This window comes from Squalius cephalus, assembly GCF_949319135.1.
Source record: "Squalius cephalus genome assembly, chromosome: 14".
Taxonomy (NCBI): domain Eukaryota; kingdom Metazoa; phylum Chordata; class Actinopteri; order Cypriniformes; family Leuciscidae; genus Squalius; species Squalius cephalus.
Window position 1 is genome coordinate 20,751,524 of NC_137135.1, and position 22,162 is coordinate 20,773,685.

General features: G+C 36.2%; 1 protein-coding gene across 1 annotated transcript; it reads right to left on the minus strand.

Moving 5' to 3' along the window:
* Nucleotides 1–285: 285 nt before the first annotated feature.
* Nucleotides 286–21,640, minus strand: gdpd2 (glycerophosphodiester phosphodiesterase domain containing 2). The gene is made up of 15 exons (XM_079891851.1): nucleotides 21,464–21,640; nucleotides 15,747–15,960; nucleotides 14,955–15,058; nucleotides 14,732–14,825; nucleotides 14,581–14,640; nucleotides 9,597–9,695; nucleotides 9,091–9,184; nucleotides 6,367–6,506; nucleotides 5,570–5,652; nucleotides 4,426–4,582; nucleotides 3,804–4,025; nucleotides 3,112–3,260; nucleotides 2,438–2,585; nucleotides 2,201–2,283; nucleotides 286–874 (listed from the first exon to the last, which is right to left on the minus strand). Exons 2-15 carry the CDS (start codon nucleotides 15,819–15,821, stop codon nucleotides 811–813), a joined length of 1,572 nt encoding a protein of 523 aa, XP_079747977.1. The 5' UTR covers nucleotides 15,822–15,960; nucleotides 21,464–21,640; the 3' UTR covers nucleotides 286–810.
* Between the last annotated feature and the right edge of the window lie 522 nt (nucleotides 21,641–22,162).

Consider the following 22,162-nt stretch of genomic DNA (forward strand, 5'->3'; position numbering starts at 1 on the left):
ACGCAGGGCTCTAATCAAACATTAGCAAAATGAGTTTTTTTTAATACTTCCCTGTCACTGAATAAATATACTGATGTTTTACTTCTTTAAAATCAATTAATTCTTATATTTTGTGAATCAAAGATGATGTGGGCTAATTTGGAACACATGCAGACTTAAATTGTGCCAAAATACCAATGAAGCCCATGCCAGACTTCTGACTTCATTCCTAACATATCTTAATTTTATATTCTAAAATGTACATCAACTAATTAAAACATTTTCAGATGAGAGATAAATCTTGCATTTTAACAAATTAACAAAAACTGTTGTATTCGTGTTCACTGGTGGGATTCTCAATGGAATTTTGTCTGAGATCCTCCGGCCTTGATTCTTCTTGGGAGAGATTCCCTGATATCCCTAGTTTAGGGAAGCAAGTTAGTTAGGTGACTATTATTGAACGGGTATACGTCGATTGTAGACAAGACCCAGATAGACTAAACGTTGACTGCAGACATTAGGGGACGTCGATTGTAGACAAGACCCAGGTACATAGGTTTAGGGAAAATCTATTATAGTACACTTACCCTACATTTGTCAATGGGTGGCAGCATTGCACAAATTGCTGCCCTAATGAGGAAATTAAATCAAATATATAAATTCTCATTCCAACTGATCAATACAGTGTATATGCAAACTAAATAAAAGTACAAATATTATGTGAATTTCCTGAATTATACATTTAATATGATGTGATTTTATTTTTGATGACCATACAATCCTTCAAAAAGTGAAACAAGGAAATGCCCTTTCATGATATGGATGCATCTTTCAGCGTTTAAGCAGGGGGGTTCCTTTCTGTTCTTTATTTCGACGAGAAACACGGTTCCTTTTCCTGTTCACAGACAAAGAGAAAAATGCCCATTATAATCTGTTGTTGAGCAGACCAGTTGACATGCATAGCACTGCTCCATCAACATAATTTGAGTAACACTTCAATTAGGGGCAAATTTGACTACTTGGGAATTTTTTATTTTATTTATTAATCTTAAAACATGTGTTAAATGCCCTGAAAAGAAGAACATTAAAGAAAGAATGAATAAATAATCAATAGCAGTAGGTTTGTATTTTTTTGTATTTTGTGTGGTGGTATGAATTTCGACATTGTGTACGATGGAAATTTTCAGTTATTGGGAAAAAGATGGATAAGCCTTAAGTTGGTAACAAGTTAGCTTGCCTTGCAGTCAATTTTACTTACCATTTATAATAAACTATAATAAATGTATAAAATGTATTCAAATTATGAAACCAGAAACCATCAGTTATTTTATAAATATAAATGTATAGAGCAAAAATTAAACATAGAAATTCTGTTAAATACACTATTAATATTAGAAAGAAACCAATATAAAAACACAATTACAAAAGTTTAAAGGTATTAAATCTATCCATTAGCCACGATGAAATCAAATATGACAATTCTTATGTTTTCATGGAATGTAGTATATAAATGATTTATCTGTGCTCATCATTGTTGTTTTTTTATTCATGTGGCCTCATAATCTTTATGCTAAATAAAATAACTTCCTCTTGTAGTGACATCTCTTCTCTGAGGATGTTTTTACTGGCATGTGTGCGAGACAACTTGTTATTATAATTGACTCCCTGTGGTGAAACTCAAGTTTTTCATTTTGTTTATACATGTCTATATACATGTTGTTAAAACATATTTAAAACCAACCATGTGCAAATTCCTAGGTCAACACCATTGCTGAGTATTTTCTCCTTAAAACTGCAGTGAAAAAAAGACAGGCTGTTTCTGAAATCGCATACTCTCTTGTATAGATACTTATTTTGAATAAGTAATTACTCCACAACCGCTAAAAAAGCATGTTCTATATAGTATGAGTTTGAGTGAAGGTTTGCATAATTATGGTCCACGTATACTAAATGAAGCAAGGGTGTAGAGTTACATCCAAGCTATTTTAAGGCATGAATAAAAGGCATTTTTACAGGAAAAAACGTTTAAATATGTCATTTTGGTGATCAAAGATGAATTGTAAGAGATAAAATTATTAACTCCAAACATAATTCTAAAGCACAACATCTTTAAATGTTTAAAGCTATATCCGTAAAACTTGAATTATCCCCACAAGAATGTAATTTAATCAACTCTACAGCATTATACTATACAGTGTATGTGCTGAGTTTCATTGCTTACCTTTGCCAAATAAACAGCCCAAACATCAACAGCAATGATATCACATCAGCCGAGATCCATATTCCCATGTACTTATTAGGCTCCTTTCATTATTACATGCATACAAAAACACACAAAGGATTCCAGACATGTTACATATTCAGACAAGCCCATGTGAATTATAAATGAGGGGGGAAAACAGCTTCTTTTTTATGGCACAATAGACAGTGATAGGTGAAAAGATAGGCTGAGATTTACCAGATGCCAGTCAGGCTTAGACATGTTTTTGAAGATGTGGCAGGCATTGGTGGTCACTGAACTGGCCCCAGAGCACCACAGTAATGAGAAGAGCCAGCGCTCATTCACAACCCACAGATTCACGGACACATTTTTCCCCCGCAGCTCACTATCCAGCGAAATAAACAAAAATGCATGTAAAAAAAAAAAAAAAAAACACATAAATCTTCTCTATGCATCTGCCTTTGGCTCTACATCAGCGACCTTTTCGACAGGTCGCAACAAGCCAGTTTTCTGCACAATAGACAGGAGGGGCAGGGCCGTTTTAACGTGCAGTCTTATTCATCAGTCAAGCTTTTCTTGTTCAATTTTATTATGTCTTCTTCTTCACTGTCAGGTAAAATGATGAAATAACAGTTGCACCCAACCGGACAAAAAAGTGTCTGGAAAAGGCCTCATAAATCTTCATGTGTTGAAGTTTGGCAAATCAACATTCCGGCTACTATAATCATTATTACATACATTTTGTGTGTTTAAGCAATAGAGCAGCACATACTTTTTCACAGCCTTTCTGTCATCTTTGTAAGAAAGTAAAACCCTGTGAGAATGATCCCTAAGGCTGGGAGATCATAACAGCAATGGCAGCATCATGTCTCTGCATGTCAGATAAGCTGCACCAATCCTCCTACACTCACCTTATTTCATGAGCGCTCAGTGAACTATATTTCACATTCAGGAAGCTTCCACCATCCGCATTCATTTCGGTTACCATATTATACACCTGCTTGAACCCTGGTGAGATATTTCTCACATTGTGTCTATATTCTCGAGGAAGCCACCATATCTGAAAGTGAAACAAAGCATTAAAATTACATTTAATGGTGCAAAAGTGAACAAAAACACACACAAAAAGAATTGCATTAATCATTTTGGACAGAGTTTTTTATAACAACATGTAGCATTCATAAAAGGCATGTTTTTTCGGGCCTTAGGGTTAAGATCAAATGATTAAAAGATCAAAAACTTTATCTTTATAAGTACTAAAATAAATAAAAAATAAACTGAAATACGCAAATATAAAATATCTATATTTTAAATAATAAAAATGAAAAAACACAATGTAACAGAATTATTAAAACTTAAACTAAAATTAGAAAGAAAACTAAAAACATAAAAGCTCATTTAAAATATTACTAAATACTATACTATATAAATAATAAGTTTTAAGATTTTGTCACATTTAAAACAGAGAAAAGACAAAAAGGGATGCTAAGAAATTATGACATTTCTGAAAGCTTAATGGAAAAATATATTCAATTAGAAAATGGTCACAGAACCAGTTTCACTAATGATCTCAGACTTTCAGACCCCACTACGACAATATTACCTTGTCTGGTGAGATGCCTGACTTTTTGATGGTGTCAATGGTGTAGTAGGAGTCGCTGTTGTGGAATCCTGTTGAGCTGTTCTCATTTTTTAGGTCAAATATGAGGGAGACATTATGCTTTTTGGCCATGAGCAAGAGCTCAGAAAGAGATGGTACTGTCTGGTTGTCAGCCTCTCTCTTCTCTTCCTCTGAGAGCGATGACACTGACTGAAGTGGATCTGTCTGTATTTGAAAAACAAAAGATCTCATTTTAAACAAGTTTGTCATTACACAAAAAAAAAAGACCATCTGAACATCAAATGCAAAGTGGAAGAATTTTTTTTGTATCTTATCAAACTGGATAAAGCTGCAACCTCAGTTCAGTTCAAGGTTATGCTAGAAATCTCTAACCAAAACATATACTCCTTCCTCGGTGCCTGTGAGATATTTTTTTTCCAAATGCAACTGCACATTAGCTGCCTTTACAACAAATCTTTTATATAATATAATATATCAATTTTATTTCTACTCTACTGTTGTATAACAGCAATTACTGTATCAAATGTGTTATAAAATTATATATAAATGAAAACTTAAATTAAATTAAATACAGATGTTATAAATATAAAATCTTTGTCCTCACTCTTAAAAACCATTCGCCTGCATTTAACGTCTGTAACTCTTGCAATGTGAAGTTAGTGTGCGTGTCGCCATCTCGACCTGGAAATTTCTTCTTCACATCAGTTGTTCGTTGCAGAAAGTTTTTACTGTCATGCATAAGAAAAGGCTTCATGTCCTTGCTGAAAAAAGATAGACAAGTGTATTAAAACACACACACAAACATACAGAGGTGGGCAAAGTACACAAGTTCCTTACTTGAGTGAAAGTACAGATATTACTGGTCAAATATTACTCTGTTACAAGTAAACATTGTAAAGACCGTTTTTTACTTAAGTAGGCCTACTTAAGTATCAAAAGTAAAATGTCAATGCATTGTTTTATTATTGTTGCATTGTTGTATGTACTACTTACAGTACCTTATGCCTCTGAATCTATGCCTGCCTACCTACCCTCATATCAATATCAAATTTATTTCTAGAACACAGTTCCAGTAGTGGGATTGAATGTGAGATTGAATAAGTGCACTCAATAACGTCCACAATGGTTTCGGACACCCAAATGGCTGTTCCCTCAAACAGTGCCCTATTTATAGTTTTTTGGCTTTTAGTATGAATATGTTAGCCTTACTGTTATCTATAAGCTAGTGTGCTCCAAAACAATGACAAAATTTGCATTTAGAAGACCAAACCCAATGATGAAAATGAAAATCAGGTTGATGTCAGAATCCAACGCCAGATTGAAATTAATCTCTAACGTTGGACAGACGCATTGTGGTTGAAAATTAAAAATAGGTAAATCAGTACCAACATGAACATCAGTCGGGTTCTGACGTCAATCTGACTTTCATTTCCAACCAAAATGCAACCAAAATCATCCCCTGACTGACGTTACTGCTTTCTACTCAAGGACCTTGACAGAATTGTAGTGGAGTAAAAAGTATGATGTCTTTCAAATGTAGTGAAGTTAAAGTAAAAAGTTTCCAGAAAAAAATATACTCAATAAAAGTACAGTACTCAAGTAAATCTACTTTTTTACTGTCCAGTCCACCTCTGCAAACACACACACACACACACACACACACACACACACACACACACACACACACACACACACACACACACTAGCAAGTGTCTATAGTGCTTCTGAACAGAAGCTGAACCTTTTACCTGAGTTGCACATCTGTTTCAAAAGCCACCACGCCACACTCCAAACTCTTCCTGAATGACATCATGGTATTCTCTGGAGCCAGCTAAATACATAATTAACACACACATTTATATATATATATGTTTTAAAATTACAAAAGAAATCACTTTTTTCCAGAAATAACCATTAACTTACTACATAAATATGTTAAGGTTTCCATGTCATGTATAAACAAAAAAGAATTCAGAGCTGTATAGCATGAGTTCTTCACACGCCTCTGTTTTTATTCACATTTAACCTCCAGTCTCCTGGTGAGCGCAGGAAGATCAAACCTACAGAGCTTCAGATGTCAAAACACCTCCTCCACCTTTCATGCCAGTGGAATTTATCAGGTTGTGTTTGAACTGTAGACTGTCAGCCATTAAAATTATATTTCTGAATGAGGACTACATGTTTTGTAATAACTGTATATGTTTTCATTGTGATTATTTAATCTATAAATTGCTTATGCTTGATAAATGTTCCAACATTTATGAGCAGACTGACATGCTAGTGAAATGCATTCCTCCATGATTTGATAGCTTACAACCTGGGAACTATGCCATAATCATCATAATCCTAAACGGATTCAGAAACTACAGCAGATGATTCATCCTGAGGCATGTCTAATTTATTCTAAAATAATGTAAAAATCATCCTGTAGTTCAGCACTGACATGAACAGAAACAGCAAAAACAATATTTTGACGGGCACACCAGCTAATACATGTTAACAAAAGGTAGCAATGTCTCAAAATGAAAGTTACACTGTAATTTACCATTGGAGCACCACGATGTCCGACGAGGGAGGGTTTTGGGGGAAGATTATTGGTAATGCACGGAGAGCAGATTGCAAGAGGACACAGGAACACAGCAGCGGACACGAACATGAAGGTCATCATTATAAAAACCTTACAAGCTACACAGGCAAAAACACACAAAAATATTCAGTAGGCCTACAACATTCTGAAATTTGAAAATAAAAGCATAATTACATGTATGCATCATTAGTGTTAACTTTCACATTTACACCGAATACCTGATCATAACTTTCATTAATATGTCATCAGCAGATAATGCTTTATTGCACGGCTCTCTGATTAATTCTGATTGGTCAATCGAGGCATTCAGAGGTCTGATATTTTCCTAATATTTGCTGTCGTCTATGGCAACACTGTCACTCTGCTCATCCGGGTAATTAAAACTGGCACTACTTTCATCTCTCTAGTATCACACTGCAGACCCTCTCGTGTTTTTTTCCAGCGAGAGAGCTGAAATAACCCTTCCCGCAGCAACATGCCAATATCGCAACAATTAGCAAATTAAAACGACCCAATCATTTCCTGAAGGACAAGTCTCGCCCGACAGTTTTTATGAAAATCTGTTTCATTCCTATAGCCTATATATCACAACAGGGAATTTCTGTTAGCAATTTCCGTTTCATGTCGACTTAAAGTTATACTGAAAAATGATTTAAATCAATATTTAAGTAGGCTAAGGAATAATTGACGACAGGCCGTTGAAATATTAGAAAAATAATGCGCGGCTGTGGCCGTAGGCCGCAGTGGTTCCCAATCCTGGTCCTGGGGACCCACAGCTCTGCACATTTTATATGTCTCCTTTATCTGACACACCCAGTTCAGTTCATAGAGCTCTTTCCTAACGAGATGATGATCTGAATCAGGTGTGTTAAATGAGGGAGACATACAAACTGTGCAGAGCTGTGGGTCCCCAGGACCAGGATTGGGAACCACTAGCCTACTTCGGGTGTGCATTATTTTTCAATAATTCAACGGCCCGTTGTCAATTATTCCGTTTACATCAAATGATGTATTTCAAGACATTTGTCATTAAAACGCTCTTGTGTGTAGGACTAATTTCTTACGCATCAAATCTTGAGCCTGCGTTACTGATTCCAAAACATAATTTTAGAGCTAGTAACGGAATTTTCAGCCACTGAGGCATACCGGTATGTGAATTACCACTGCAAGAACAGAGCCGTTATTACACTGCTAGTGAGAAATGTCTTGTAGCTTTTAAATTGTTAAACTATTAGGCTACTGATAAAATTATCAGAGCAGCGCTAACGACACGTTCCAGTGCGATTGTGTGTCCGTAGCCTACTGTAGGTCCATGTGTGTGCGTTTGAGAGAGAGAGAGAGAGAGAGAGAGAGAGAGAGAGAGAGAGAGAGAGAGAGAGAGAGAGAGAGAGAGAGAGAGAGAGACTTTATTTGCTCCTCTGGATTTAATGTTTCCTAGACTGATTCCGGTTACCGACTTCTATCTGTCTGTCATAGGCCTAGGCTAGCACCCGGTTTTGTTCATTAAATGTTCTGATCGTTGCTTTTTATGTTTTATTTATTAAACTTAAAAGAAATGTGAATATTCGTTTAGGCAATTATGTTTATTTTTTTTTTTTATTTTTTTTTTACACAAATGTATGACTTTTGGAAGTGCAATTTGATTAGGCTACCATATGCAGTTTTAATAAAGTTGAGTTAATGTAACCTTCTGTCATTTTCACTCTTCAAAGTGTACACTTGCAGGTGTTGATTATTATTTGGCTAATTTACTGATAGCATTATGAGCATTGAGAATAGCTGGATGGCTGAAACGTCTGCTCTTGCTCTATTAAAATAAATTGATTCTTTTTGTTAAAGACTTTGTCTAGTTTTTCAGAGTGCGAACCATTTACAGCCTCTTACTAATTTACTGATAGCCCCATTAAATAATAATAAGGATAAACAATATTTTATAGCCCCAATATTTTTAATAGCCCTATTGCGTCTTACAATTCTACGTTGTTACAATGTTGCGAGCACGTAGACAGCGACGTTGCCATGGCAGAAATGCAATGTGCCACAGACGTTGCCACAATGTAAATGTGTTTGCTGGGTACTAGGCTATGCGCTTCCTGTAGCTACATAATAAAACTTAGGCAAATTTTCTCGCAAAAAAACATGAAAATAATTTGACGTTTTTATCTTATTGTTAACTAGGCTATATTTATTTGCTTTATATTTATTTATTTATTTATTTGCTGTTGTAAGGACCTTTTGAAACTGAAATCATTTTGTGAAGTGATATAGAACTGTAATGTGGTCAAGACCTGCCTGGAACTTCTTTAGATGTGCATTTCCATGAAAATAATTGCACACCTTTGAACGCCCGTCAACCAATCAGATTCAAGCATTCAACAGCCCCATAACATAATTAATATTTAATGTCCATTTTTTTTTATCTATTTGGTGAACAGCCGTGAAATAAACAAGATAAAGTACAGTCAGAAAATATGACATTTTAAGGTATTATAAGCTAAAAAACAAAGAACTCCTGCACTATCCGTACTTGCAAAAAAGTATCAAAAATTCTTTATTGGCAACGTTTCGGTCTCATGACCTTCATCAGGCACATACAAACTATGTTTGTACGTGCCTGATGAAGGTCATGAGACCGAAACGTTGAGTCATGAGACCGTAAGCTGTTTTGGAGCCACTACTAACCAGCTGTTTGAGCTTTATGATAACTCTTGAACACGAGACAGCTGATCAAGGTCAAAGCCACTACAGCACACAGATGCAGGAAAGGAGCCGTGGCCTATGGGAAACCAAAGAGGGGATTTTCATACTCCATACAGTTCAACAATAGTGGTGTAAATGGAGATTCAGGCACCTGAGTGTCAGTTCTATGATAAATACAGTATAATGTTACATAATGTTGAGGGATATTGTGGCGAGCAGGACGAGGCCGGGGGCCGTGAGAGAACGGCCGGTGGCGTGATTGATAACGAATGACACCTGCGTGACGCAACGGTCTCGTATCTCTCGCGGCCCTCGGCCTCGTCCTGCTCGCCACAGATATGCTTTCTCTCTGTGTGAAATATTACACTGGCATTTTAATGTAAAAGATAACATGGAATACAATGAGAACCTGCTACAAAAACGTGAAAGATAGACAAAACACCAATACTGAAATGTTGAATGGCAGAAGGCTGGTTTCGATTTCATACCTGAAATGACATATAGACAGTTTGCCACTCTTTTCTCCATGTTATACAAACTCCAGCTGTGCCAATAGTAACAGTGAGGAGACCCAAAAACAGAAACACCTGAACAGAGAACAGAAAAATATTAACATTTTCCGATCATTCATTAACATGCGGTGAACTACCTTTATGTACTTAAAGCTGACTAACAGTGATATAAAGTGTTACCAAAGTTTTTTTTAAAAGGTAACCAATATGAAATACTTTCCTCAACTATGCAACTACGAGTCTTTTTAATGCTTCTTTGTTAGCATTTTATGTATCTTGATATTTATATTCACATATTATTTCTACACTTTCCAAATAATTAACAAAATACAGCTTACTAAACATTTATAGGGGCTAAATTGTTTGTTTCTGTGAAAATAAGCACTGGAACTACCTAAATTTAAAATGTAAATTTAAATAATTAATTTTTAAATAAAAGTTGCACAAATAAATATTTATTTATTTATGAAAAATATTCAATGTTTTTTATTATCATTTAAAAAATATATTGTTTTATTAATATTTTCTCATTTGATTTAAAGAACAGCTTCTGTCATATACAGTGGGGGGAATAATTATTTGATCCCCTGCTTATTTTGTAAGTTCGCCCACAAAGAAATGAAGGATCTATAATTTTTATGGTAGGTTTATTTTAATGGATAGAGACAGAATGTCAACAGAATAAAATTAAATCCAGAAAAACACATTATATAAAGGTTGTAAATTGATTAGAATTTGATCAAGTGAAATAAGTATTTGATCTGTAATCTGCCTCCCACAGATTGGTTATGTGCCCATGTGGAACACAGAATAGTCCTGTCACTTTAGGAAAGTACTCCTACCCCTGGTTTCACAGACAGGGCTTAAGACTAGTCCTAGACTAAAATGTAAGTCTGAGCTGTTTCCACTGAAATAAACTTGCACTGACTGATCTTAAAAATATATCAGTGCCTTTTTAGTTTTAAGATGCACATCGGTAATGTTTTTTTCTAAGCATGTTTATAAAAATTACTTAAATGTCCTAATTGATCTATGGTCTAATCCTGGCTTAGTCTAAGCCCTGTCTGTGATACCGGGCCCTAATGTCCTAATGTCAGTGGACACCTGTCCACAGAATCTGTATCTTCCATTCCAACCTCTCCAGCACCATGGGCAATACCAAAGAGCTGTCAAATGTAAGGGACCAGATTGTAGACCTGCACAAGGCTGGAATGAGCTACAAGAGCATCAGCAAGAAGCTTGGTGAGAAGGCATTTTTTTCTGGTGGGATTATTCAGAAATGGAAGAAATACAAAATGAAAAATCAATCGCCCTCGGTCTGTAGCTCCATGCAATCTGCGCCTCATGAGGTAAGGATGATCATGAGAAAGGTGAGGGATCAGCCCAGAACTACACGGGAGGAGCTTGTTAATGATCTCAAGGCAGTTGGGGCCACAGTCACCATCCCAACCATTGGTAACACAATACGCCGCAATGGATTGAAATCATGCAGCTCCCGCAAGGTCCCCCTGCTCAAGAAGGCACATGTAGAAGCCCGTCTGAAGTTTGCCAATAAACATCTAAGCAGGTGGAAACATTAAGCTCTGGGGCGGTTTCTCTGCTAAGGTACAGGACGACTTCACAGTATTGAGGGACCATGTACCGTCAAATCTTGGACAAGAACCTCCTTCCTTCAGCCAGAACACTGAAGATGGGTCGTGGATGGGTCTTCCAGCATGACAATGACCCAAAACATACCGCCAAGGCAACAAAGGAGTGGCTCAAGAAGAAGCACATTAAGGTCTTGGAGTAGCCTAGCCAGTCTCCAGACCTTAATCTTATAGAAAATATGTGTAGGGAGCTGAAACTTTGAGTTGCCAAGCAACAGCCAAGAAACCTTAAGGATTTTGAGAGTATCTATAAAGAGGAGTGGACCAAAATCCCTCCTCAGATGTGTGCAAACCTGGTGACCAACTACAAGAAATATCTTACCTCTGTGCTTGCCAACAAAGGTTTCTCCACCAAGTACTAAGGCATGTTTTGCTTGGGGTTCAACTAATTATTTCACTTACTGAAATGCAAATCAAATCAAATCAATTAATGTGGTTTTTTTTTTCTGGATTTTTTTTCTGTCTCTATCCGTTAAAGTAAAACTACCATAAAAATTATAGACTTTTCATTGTAAGTGGGCGAACTTACAAAATCAGCAGGGGATCAAATAATTATTTCCCCCACTATACTTCCTTGTGCGTGTTTTTGGACTTTTGTTATATTTCCTGTCTTGTGTGCCGGGCAAATAACAATCGGAAGTGAGCATCTCTATGCCCTACTAACCAGAGCCGGACAGTAACTGAGTACATTTACTTGAGTACAGTACTTAAGTACAATTTTGAGGGATCTGTACTTTACTCGAGTGTTAATTTTTGGGGAGTACTCATGACTTTACTCAAGTACATTTGAGAGGCAAATATTGTACTCTTTACTCCACTAAATTTCTATCCATAACTGTGAGTACCCGTTACTTCTTCTAAAAAAAATAAAAATAAAAAAAGGAAAAGGGAAACATCTCGGAAACCCTCTCAAATGTGATTGGATTGTGCAGGCGCCACTGATTGGGACAGCCTATCAGCAATCACCTTCAGCTTTCCGCCAAAGTCAACTCCATGGTCAGATTTAGATAAGAGAAGAAACCATGGACGAAACAATGGATGAAGACGCAGCAGGTCCATCCTGGGAGCGATATTTTTTTCCCAGGATGGTAGGGGAAGACTCATGAATATTCATTAGGGAAGTCATCCCTGATTGGTCTTAACCCCAGTGACGGGTAGGTTTAGGGGCGGGGTTAGGGAGGTCATAAGACCAATCAGGGATGACTTCCCTAATGAATATTCATGAGTCTTCCCCTACCATCCTGGGAAAAAAAATATCGCATCCCGGGAATGTGCCAAGCCGTGGCCCCACCTCACCAGACTATTTCAATTTTCTGAACAAGTTAATGATAGTTTTCGCTTCAAGTGTTTGCTGTGTTTACCAGTGTAAGCACTGTGGCAGTAGTAATGCAATATTTAGAAAATGTACTCTTGTACTCTTGATACTCAAGTACTTTTAAAAACAAGTACTTTAGTACTTTTACTTAAGTAGACATCTGACTGTAGTACTTTTACTTGTACTTGAGTAAAATTTAGCAAGGGGTATCTGTACTTTTACTCAAGTAATGTAGCTGTGTACTCTGTCCGCCTCTGCTACTAACTCCAAAGGGCAGAACAACACCATGAATAAATTAAATTACTTCCTTGAAGTGACCATTGCATGTTCCCTTCGCTAACGGACACGTGGAAGTGCTTTCGTAGAAGGAATTCAGTTGTTTACTTTCGTTTGGAATGCTCCTTTAAATGGCGTCCCCTTCCCGAAGTGCCTTTCAAGGGTGCAAAAACGCAGTTTGGAATGTGCTGTTAAGTTGTCATTTGTAGTTTTCCCCTTTGATTAGTCTCCCCAGGTGTTTCCCGTTACCTCGTTATCTTGTTTAGCTTGTTACCCCCTGTGTATATCTCCTGTGTTTCTCTTGTGTTTTGTCAGTTGATGTTGGGATGTTCCTGTGTTTGGTGTTTCTTCTGGTTTCCCTGATTTGAACTTGCTTCAGATGTACTCTAGTGCACTTCGATCCTTGTTTATTAAACATACTCTTTGCATTACAGACTGACCAGTTATGGCTCTAGCAGGAGTTCGTTTTGCTCTTCTTCGCCAGGGCAAGTGACCTCTTGAGGACCACACCTGTGAGTTTTTTGACTCAGTTTTCATTCCCACTTCCTGGAAAATACACTCATAACGTTTTATTGTTCTGGATTCAATGAACTCCTCAGAACTCAACTTTCTGTTAGTCCTCAAGAGACATTTTGTGAGTTTTAGGAGTGGGCTAAACAACCCAACCCAAGCTCCAATGGCCACGGAGCTTGGCCCACTGCAGACCCCAGCTGTGATGACTGTCATTGCAGAGTCCTCAGCCATCAGAGTTTCCCGTGGTCACGTCCCCCGCACCCGAAGCTACAACGGCAGGCCCAAGGCATTTGAGACCGGATGTCTAGTGTGGCGGATCCGCCGCTGATGTCGGCGCGAGCAGCCTGGATGCCTAGTTCAGCGCTCTCAAGCCCCGTGGCCTCTGCACACCCTGTGATGGCAGTTGCCATTTTATGTCTTTGGGCTGCACACTTTCACCTGAGGTGGCTGACGCCTCTGTTGTGGCCACAGAATTAGTTTCCGAACTCATTGTGTCCTCTGATGGCTCCGTTATGGCCATGGAGGCCGACCCTGAACTTCCTGTTTGACATGAAATAACCACTGAAGTCATCCCCGAACTCCCTGCCTGCCCTGTTATGATCACAGAGGCTATTACTGAACTCCCAGCCTGTTTCTCTCTCAGCCAGAGAGGCCATTCTAAGTTCTTTTTTAAGGACTTTTGTTATATTTCCTGTCTTGTGTGCCATGTTTGTTGTCCTTTTGTAGTTTTCCCCTTTGATTAGTCTCCCCAGGTGTTTCCCGTTACCTTGTCTAGTCCTGTGTATACCGCCCTTGTTTTTCTCTTGTGCTTTGTCAGTCGATATTTGGATGTTAGTGTGTTTGGTGTTCCTTGTGGTTTCCCTGTTTTCAGTTTGTTTATTAACCCTTAAATGCATGAATGTTTCGCCAATCATTATGTCTTTAGTGACCCGGATCTCTACCTGTTGCAATTAATATAAAACTCTCCTGATATTAGAGCATATAAAAGCACAATAAAGCATAATTGTTACAAAATGTATTTATTTTTTCTTTGTTTTATTGTTTATAATAAATTGATTGAGGAATACTAAGAATATGTCTAACTTTACAAAATATTTTTTTTTTTTTTTTTTTTTAGAAAACTTGCGAAAATTAAGACATGGCTAAAAGTTTCATACAATGTCACCTTCATACAACAAATATAAAAAATAAATAAAAATAAGAGTACCTTATGCAGCCAGTGCAAATTCAAGGGCTCTCCAATTACAAAATGTAGCAATCCAAATACCTGAAATAAATGAAGAATGATTTCATTTGAACAACCATTATTTACAAATGCTACCCACAGAGCAATCTGGTTCGCATTATTCCCTTCTTACCAGTAGAAGTAGACAGTAAGTGGCTAGCACAGCAGAAATGACCATCACTATCATGTACCAGTTCACCCATGTTTTCAAGTTTTCGAAGGCAAGGCTGCAAGAGAAAAATGAAGCAATATGACACAATCAGTTCTTACTGAACAAAGTGGGAAGCAACATGCCAGTGGATTTACAATTATAATCATATAATTTGCATATTGTGGAATTGTGTTTATTTGCTCACTCGTTTACATCGGTGCGGTCGTTGAAGGCAATAAAGCAAACGTACATCCAACTCAGGGCAAGTATGGACACAAAAGACAGAAAAGAGAACCAGCAGCATGGCCTCTACAAACAAAGACAAAACAAAACTGCACACTTCAAAAATGGTTTCTCTTTCTGTAAGTCATTAAGCTCTTCTCTTTATCCGGTTTAAAAAGAATTAAATAATAGTTTTCCCTGATCACTCCCCCTGTTTGCGTGTGATGATTTAGCAACAAATGAGAGCCTGGGGGCATCGTGTTCTCACGTCGAGTTTCGCTTACTGATTTGAATATTCGAAAGTGGGGCAAACCTCTAAACCATGTGGTTATTATTGTAGTTGATTAATTCTAGTCCATTCCACACAGGATTTAAGAAATATCTGAATGCAGCGGTAATTGTTTCTGACACATCAAAAGGCTTAAAATACTTTTCTGCCTGTTATGATCATCATCAGTCTCCACAGCTTTGTATTCACTTAGAGGGAAAGAGCATTTACATGATAATTGCTCATTAAAGAGGCATTCAGTGAAAACAATTTTCTTTGATTCTGTTCTAAATTTATTATGGTAAACTATTCCGCCTCTCTCAACTGATTGTGCAAACAAAATATATATATATTTTTTTTTAAACAAATTGAAAAGATGTCTGCAAATCATACTAAGAGAGAATGGATGCATATTTCATGTGCAACTTCATTTTACCATGTGGAAAAATGTGATTGAAAAATTCAAAGTGTCAAGGAAAATTGTCATTTATGTGAATAAAATCTCACATTTTGTCTTGTTTTATCACTGTTCCAATGACAACTGTAGATCCCTCTGAGGCAGGTTTTGGCAATCGAGATCATCGTGTTTGTTCCGCATCAAATGATTCCAGTTGAAAGTATGCAGCTGGATTGGGGTCTTGTCAGGTAGGTAGTGAGGTTTACCCTTATTTATACTGGTGCAGGTGTTTGATATGAATGACTCACTGCTTCACACCTGAACCTGAGAAGGAGAGAAGAGAATACAAGATGTTCGTTTTCGAACAAGGAAACCTGTTCTTTAGTTCAGAACAGAGCTGAGCTCACAATGCCTGGCTTAGTTTGTCAGGAAAAGTAAAGTCAAAAAAGAGAGAGAGAGAGAGAGAGAGAGAAAGTGTGGAAAGGTTAAATGTAATTATAAAGGAGTGGCAAGGCTTTCAAAAGCCCTGAAGCAGAAAACTACAAGACAACCTGTGAAAAATATCTCATATCAATCACTCATTTCTAATAAAACCATGGAATGTTCTACCCCAGTTTAAGTTTATTGAATAACATATTTTAACTATATATCATAAAATGTTGCCTAATGCTTGAGCACAGTAATTTGAGTCTCCATACTCAAATGACATGAGATATTAAAGATTATTCTGAGCAAGTAAAAATTACCTTGCTCCTGTTTTGACAGGGCGTGCACACAATGAAATATAATCTGCAATGTGATGAATACTTTTCCTGTTTGGGGTGTTTTTGATTTAAGGTTCAATGGATGTGAAACCCATGATCAGATAAACATGTCTAAGCAACAAGTGCCTTAAGTGCTAAAGGCAACCGCGAGGAGATGCTTAGCACAACAGGAAGGGAAATCATATTGGAACAAAAACATAATAAAAAAAAAATACTTCAATGTGCTTGTGTACAAGTATTTTTACACTTGTAATGATCAATGATAGTCAAAACACTGGATACACCTGGATGAATGCATGTTTCTCCTGACCTTAAAGAACTTTTAATCTAAAGGCTTAAACATAAAATCAACAAAACTAAAATTATATATACACTATCATTAAAAAGTTTGGCTATTTTTTTTTTTTTTTAATAAATAAATCATTTTATTCAGCAAGTGTACATTAAAATGTATCAAAGTGACAGCCATTATAATGAAGATTCCTATTTCAAATAAATGTAGTTATTTTTAACTTTTTATTCAAAGAATCCTGAAAGAAAATATGGTTTCCATAAAAATATTAAAAACGCAACTGTTCAAAATTGATAAAAATAAGATATAATTTCATGAGACACTGAAGACCGGCGTAATTGCTACTGAAAATTCAGCTTTTCCGTCACAGGAATAAATTACATTTATAAATAAAAAAGCTCCAATAATAGAAAGATTTTACAATTTTTTTTTTTTTTTTTTTTTTTTTGTAAAATGAAAGCTGACAATAACATACAACAGCATTGACAATAACACATAATAAGACTCAACAAGATTCATCTTCGCAGCAAACAGTGTAATTATCATGCATTTCAAGATGTACAATCTTCCATCAGGTATATTGTCTGTCAGCCAGGTAAACTCCACAAATGTGTAAACATTACTTTATCAAAAAGCATAGTGGCAGAGGGTGATGTTGTGGTCCATAAGCCATGACAAAACATTCCCAATGCAATCACTCTGAAACTGTCAGAATCAGATCTGACTCACTGAAGTATATCAGGGTCAGTGCAATTCCTGCGAATAGCTCTATTATGCACGAAGGATACAAAATTATCCTAGAAAATTCATTATAAAAAGAAAGTACATCACACCCTGTGCTGTGCACAGCAGTTTCTTGCTAAGTAACATAAGCAACCGTTTTGCCAACGGTGACAAGCTTCACAAAATCCTGAGGCAATAATGTTCTTCTGGCTTAACAAAGAAAAAAAAAGAAGCTTGTCAACAGTTGATGTTTTGAGATCTGGCATCAAGTACTTTGTCAACTGCAGCTGTTTATGATTAAATGACCTGTTGCCATATTTGATAGTTTGCACAACACTAAAAACCACCCTGGGCCAGTTCATGGATGCCATTTTCTCAACATCAGACCACACAGAACATGGTAAAAATTCCTTTCCCATGTCCATGGCTTGAGTTTGGATTTGTTTCAAATGATCTTTTGTTTGAAATATGAACTGATCTCTAGGAATTATTATTCAAAGGGGTCTTGCAAAAATATTTCTTAAAATGTCACACACAAAAAAAAGAATTCTGTCATCATTTACTCACCCTCAGGTTGTTCCAAACCTATATACGTTTCTTTGTTCTGTTGAACACAAAGGAAGATATTTTGAAGATTGTAGGAACCTGAACCATTCTGGGCCACCATTGACTTTCATAGCTTTTTTTTTTTTCTTCCTACACTGAAAAAAACTATTCATTGAATTTAATAAAAAATGTTATGGTAAGTGGTTGCACACAATTGATTTGAGCTACATTTAAACAAATGCATTAAGTTGAACTTAATCAATTTTAGTTCAACTTAATGCATTTGTTTAAATATAGCTAAAATCAGTTGTGTGCAACCACTTACCATAAAAATGTTTTGATTAAATTCAACTAATCATTTTTTTCAGTGTACTATGGAAGACTTTCTTCAAAATATCTTCTTTTGTGTTCAGCAGAACAAAGAAATGAATACAGATTTGAAACAACTTGAGGGTGAGTAAATCATTTTTTGGTGAACTATTCCTTTAAGCCAGTGGAACCATGTCTATAACTTTATAAATCTTTAGTTTTGATTTTGTCGATATTCTTTTCATTCAAAGTTCCCAAGTGATTTTCTGAATTTAGTGCATATTCATTTATCAGGGACTATTAAAATATAGGCGTGCCCAAATGTTTTGGCAGTGACAAATTCACAAAGTTTGCTGCTTCAGTATATAATGTTTCTATAGTATAAATAAGCATTTCATAAGTTTCAAAAGCTCTATTGGTTTATTTATTTTTTACAGCGTTGTCCCTTCTTCATAACTTCTGAAATTCGCACTGGCATATCAGATTTGGGCCAAATCCTTACTAATGGAGATCCATTCTTGCCTTATTGGTGCTTGGAGGTGATCACAATTTGTGGGCTTCAGCTTGTCCACTCGTCTTTTGAGGACTGACCACAGGTTCTATGGGACTAAGATCCGGTGAGTTGCCTGGCTAATGATCTCCGAGCCACTTCATTATCACTCTTGCATAGTGGCATGGTGCTCCATCATGCAGGGAAATGCACTGATCATCACCAAATTGCTCCCGGATCATTGGGAGTTGTTGCTCTTGCAAGACGATTTGATACCATTCTTTATTCATGGCAGTGTTTTGGGGCAGAATTGTGAGAGCCTACGTTGGATGAAAAACAACCCCACACGTAAGTCATTACAGATGGTCTCGGGATACATGGTAATGTTCACCTTTTTTTCTCAGGACAATCGATTTTCCAGATACCCAAAACAGTTGGAAGGGGCTTCATCAGAAAATCTTCTGCTGTCCAATCCTTGAACTTCCTACAGAATGTCAGCCTGTCCTTTGTGGATTCTTTGCGGTGGTCCTTCTTGACATAAGGCCATTGTCCTAAAGTCTTGCCCTCACTGTGTGTGCAGATGCACTGACACCTTGCTGTCAATATTGAGCAAGTTGGTGACAAGTTGGTTCACTGGTGGTGACACGATTCTGTAGCCGAGACGGTCCTGGCACTTGCTGGGCACTCTGGGACGTCCTGAAGCCTTCTTTACTGCAGTTAAACCTTTCTACTTCAAGTTCTTGATAATTTGGTAAATGGATCTTTCAGTTGCATTATTCTTTGCAGAAATTTCTTTGCACGTGAGGCCATTTTGATGCAAAGTGACGATGGCTTCCCTCCTTTTATAGCAATAAGTCGGCTCTTATAATCCAATCAGCTCTTTGCAATTATTTCAAATGCATTTATCATTTATTATCATAATAATCTAGAAACAATGAGAATCAACATCACAACTGAAGCAGCAAACTTTGTTAAACAAAATGTATGTCACTGCCAATACTTTTGGCCATGGCTGTATAATGCATTTGAAAACATGTACGACTGCTAAACCAGACAAAGAGTGTTACAGAGGATTTGGCATTCACATCTCTGTTATCATCCATCATTTTGTGAAAAAGCTTTTTTGTGATCTCAAAAACTTATAATTGATTATCAATAATTATTTTATTAATAAATAATAAAAAGAAAATTCATTGTTGTTCACCTTTAACAGGGTCAATAAGATAAGTTTGCTGAGAAAGTTATGTGGAAAGACTTTCTTTTTAAGGAAAAAGCAGGAGCATATGAAAGGAAATGCATTCAGCAGCTTGAAGACACAATACAAACATTTCCAGTTGCTAAGATTATTACCCCTGTGCAGACAGGTATAACAGGACTTTTAAAAAAAAAGACTATGTCCCATTTTCAACAGGGTAAAATAAGAAATCCTTTTCACATGTGGACAAACTTCTGGTAAGCAGTATTTTCACAGCTATTGTGATCTTAGTAAAACACAGAAGAAACACATCAATAGCTCAACTTTCTCAAATCCACTCCATCATCATCAGGCTTGTACTGTATGTGCTATCATTAGAAAGCAAACCTGATGAAAAGTGCCACAAAAAAGTGCTAAGGTGCTTAAAAAAACTTTTTTATTTAAAGAAATGTTTATTTTAAATGTGAAAAAAAAAAAAGATTTAAAAAATTAAATATGGAAATAAGGAAAGCAGCCTATGCAAAGCTATATGTAAAACCTAAACATAAATCAAACGACCAAGGCAAATGTTGGTGAACACAGTGCATGTGTTGACTATGTTGTGAAATAAAAAAAATAACCAGTTAAATATAATTGTCATGGGACCACTGACTTTCACTTTCTTCATTAAACTTGAACTAGACCCCTTTGATACAAAGAACATCTGCCCATTTTGCTGTAACAAAATATTACAAACTAGATACACAAGCTGTAGTTTTTGCTGTCCTTCTTAATTTATTAAAGTATCATCATATTGGCTGTGAGAGCTTTCAACCCATTTTAAAATGTATTCACAACCACAGATCTTGAACTGCAGTTCAGTGACATCATGGGGCATTTTTGTATAATTTAGTTTTTTTTTTTACCAAAGGGTATTATTCTTCAGGGTTCAACATCAACAACCTCAGGGAAACATTTCTGAGTGCAACAGCCTGCAACTTCTAAGTAACCTATATGTAAAAAAAAAAAAAAAAATCATTTTGCAAATCATCATGTCATCAACCATGTTTAAGGGGAAATGTTTGATTCTGTTAAATGTTAACTTGGATTTGTATATATATATATATATATATATATATATATATATATATATATATATATATATATATATATATATATATATATATACACACAAATCCAAGTAAACATTTAACAGAATCAAACATTTCCCATTTAACCTTTTGATAATGATTTGCAAAAAAAAAAAAAACTTTTCGTATTAGAATGCTATAAGCACATTTTTTTACATCCTGAATTCAATTTATTTTCAAACAGAATTTTTGCAACCTATAAACAACTAAAATATTTTATTTATTTATTATTAAATACTATAGAAAAGAAAAGAACCTATGAGCACTTGTAATGACACGCTTAAGCACACCTGACGATATGCAGATCACACGTTTTTCAATAACATCGGATCAGAACAGATAGTCCGAGAGAATAAACTGAATTTGCAAGTACCTTACCTTGCTGAAAAAGTAACAAAAAGTTGCTAGTGAAATCCAAATCAGTCTCTCAAACTTGAGCACTTTTCAACAGTCTCTGCACGCTAAGTCATGCTGAGACTTAAATCCCTCGGACTGAATATTAATGAGGTGGTAACAATGAATGAGCTTTTCATTCCTCTTCGCTGTTACATGAGCGACACCGACACCAATGCGGTGAGAGGAGAGCCGTGGCTGTTCCACTCCTGTCCAACAGAGCGCGACATTCAATGTGTTTCTGACTAAGCAAACGATGCTACCTGACACACAAAATTAATATTCGTCTGTATAATATTATATAGTGGCTGTAAATGCACTATATCCTACCTATTGCGAACTGCTGCAAAAAATAGCTTGATAACGTGTAACCATGTCGAAGCTCATTTTAAAAAAGAGCCCCTGGTATGATCTCATATCGTAGATTAATAATAAAATTCACTCATCCCTTTATTTACATTTGCACAAAAATCAGTAATAAGGAATACGAAAGAAAATAATAAAATAGCATATTAAATTGAAATGAAACGACAACTTTACAATGTAATAATTTATGGGTTATTTTATGTGTTACTTTTAATAATTTCAGTATAGGCAATTTAAGGTGAAATGTAAACAAAAATGCAATGTAGCCTAATGCTAATGTTTTTGTTATGCTGTTCACATTTTGTGGATGTACTATGT

What these genes read in the sequence shown, in the direction of transcription:
- gdpd2 (XM_079891851.1), bottom strand. Translation starts at nt 15,821, where the DNA reads ATGATCTCGATTGCCAAAACCTGCCTCAGAGGGATCTACAGTTGTCAT. An exon ending in GACCGCACCGATGTAAACGA is followed by an intron (nt 14,826 to 14,954) that starts GTGAGCAAATAA and finishes TTTCTCTTGCAG; the next exon opens with CCTTGCCTTCGAAAACTTGA. An exon ending in TCATAAAGCTCAAACAGCTG is followed by an intron (nt 6,507 to 9,090) that starts GTTAGTAGTGGC and finishes TTGCCTGTGTAG; the next exon opens with CTTGTAAGGTTTTTATAATG.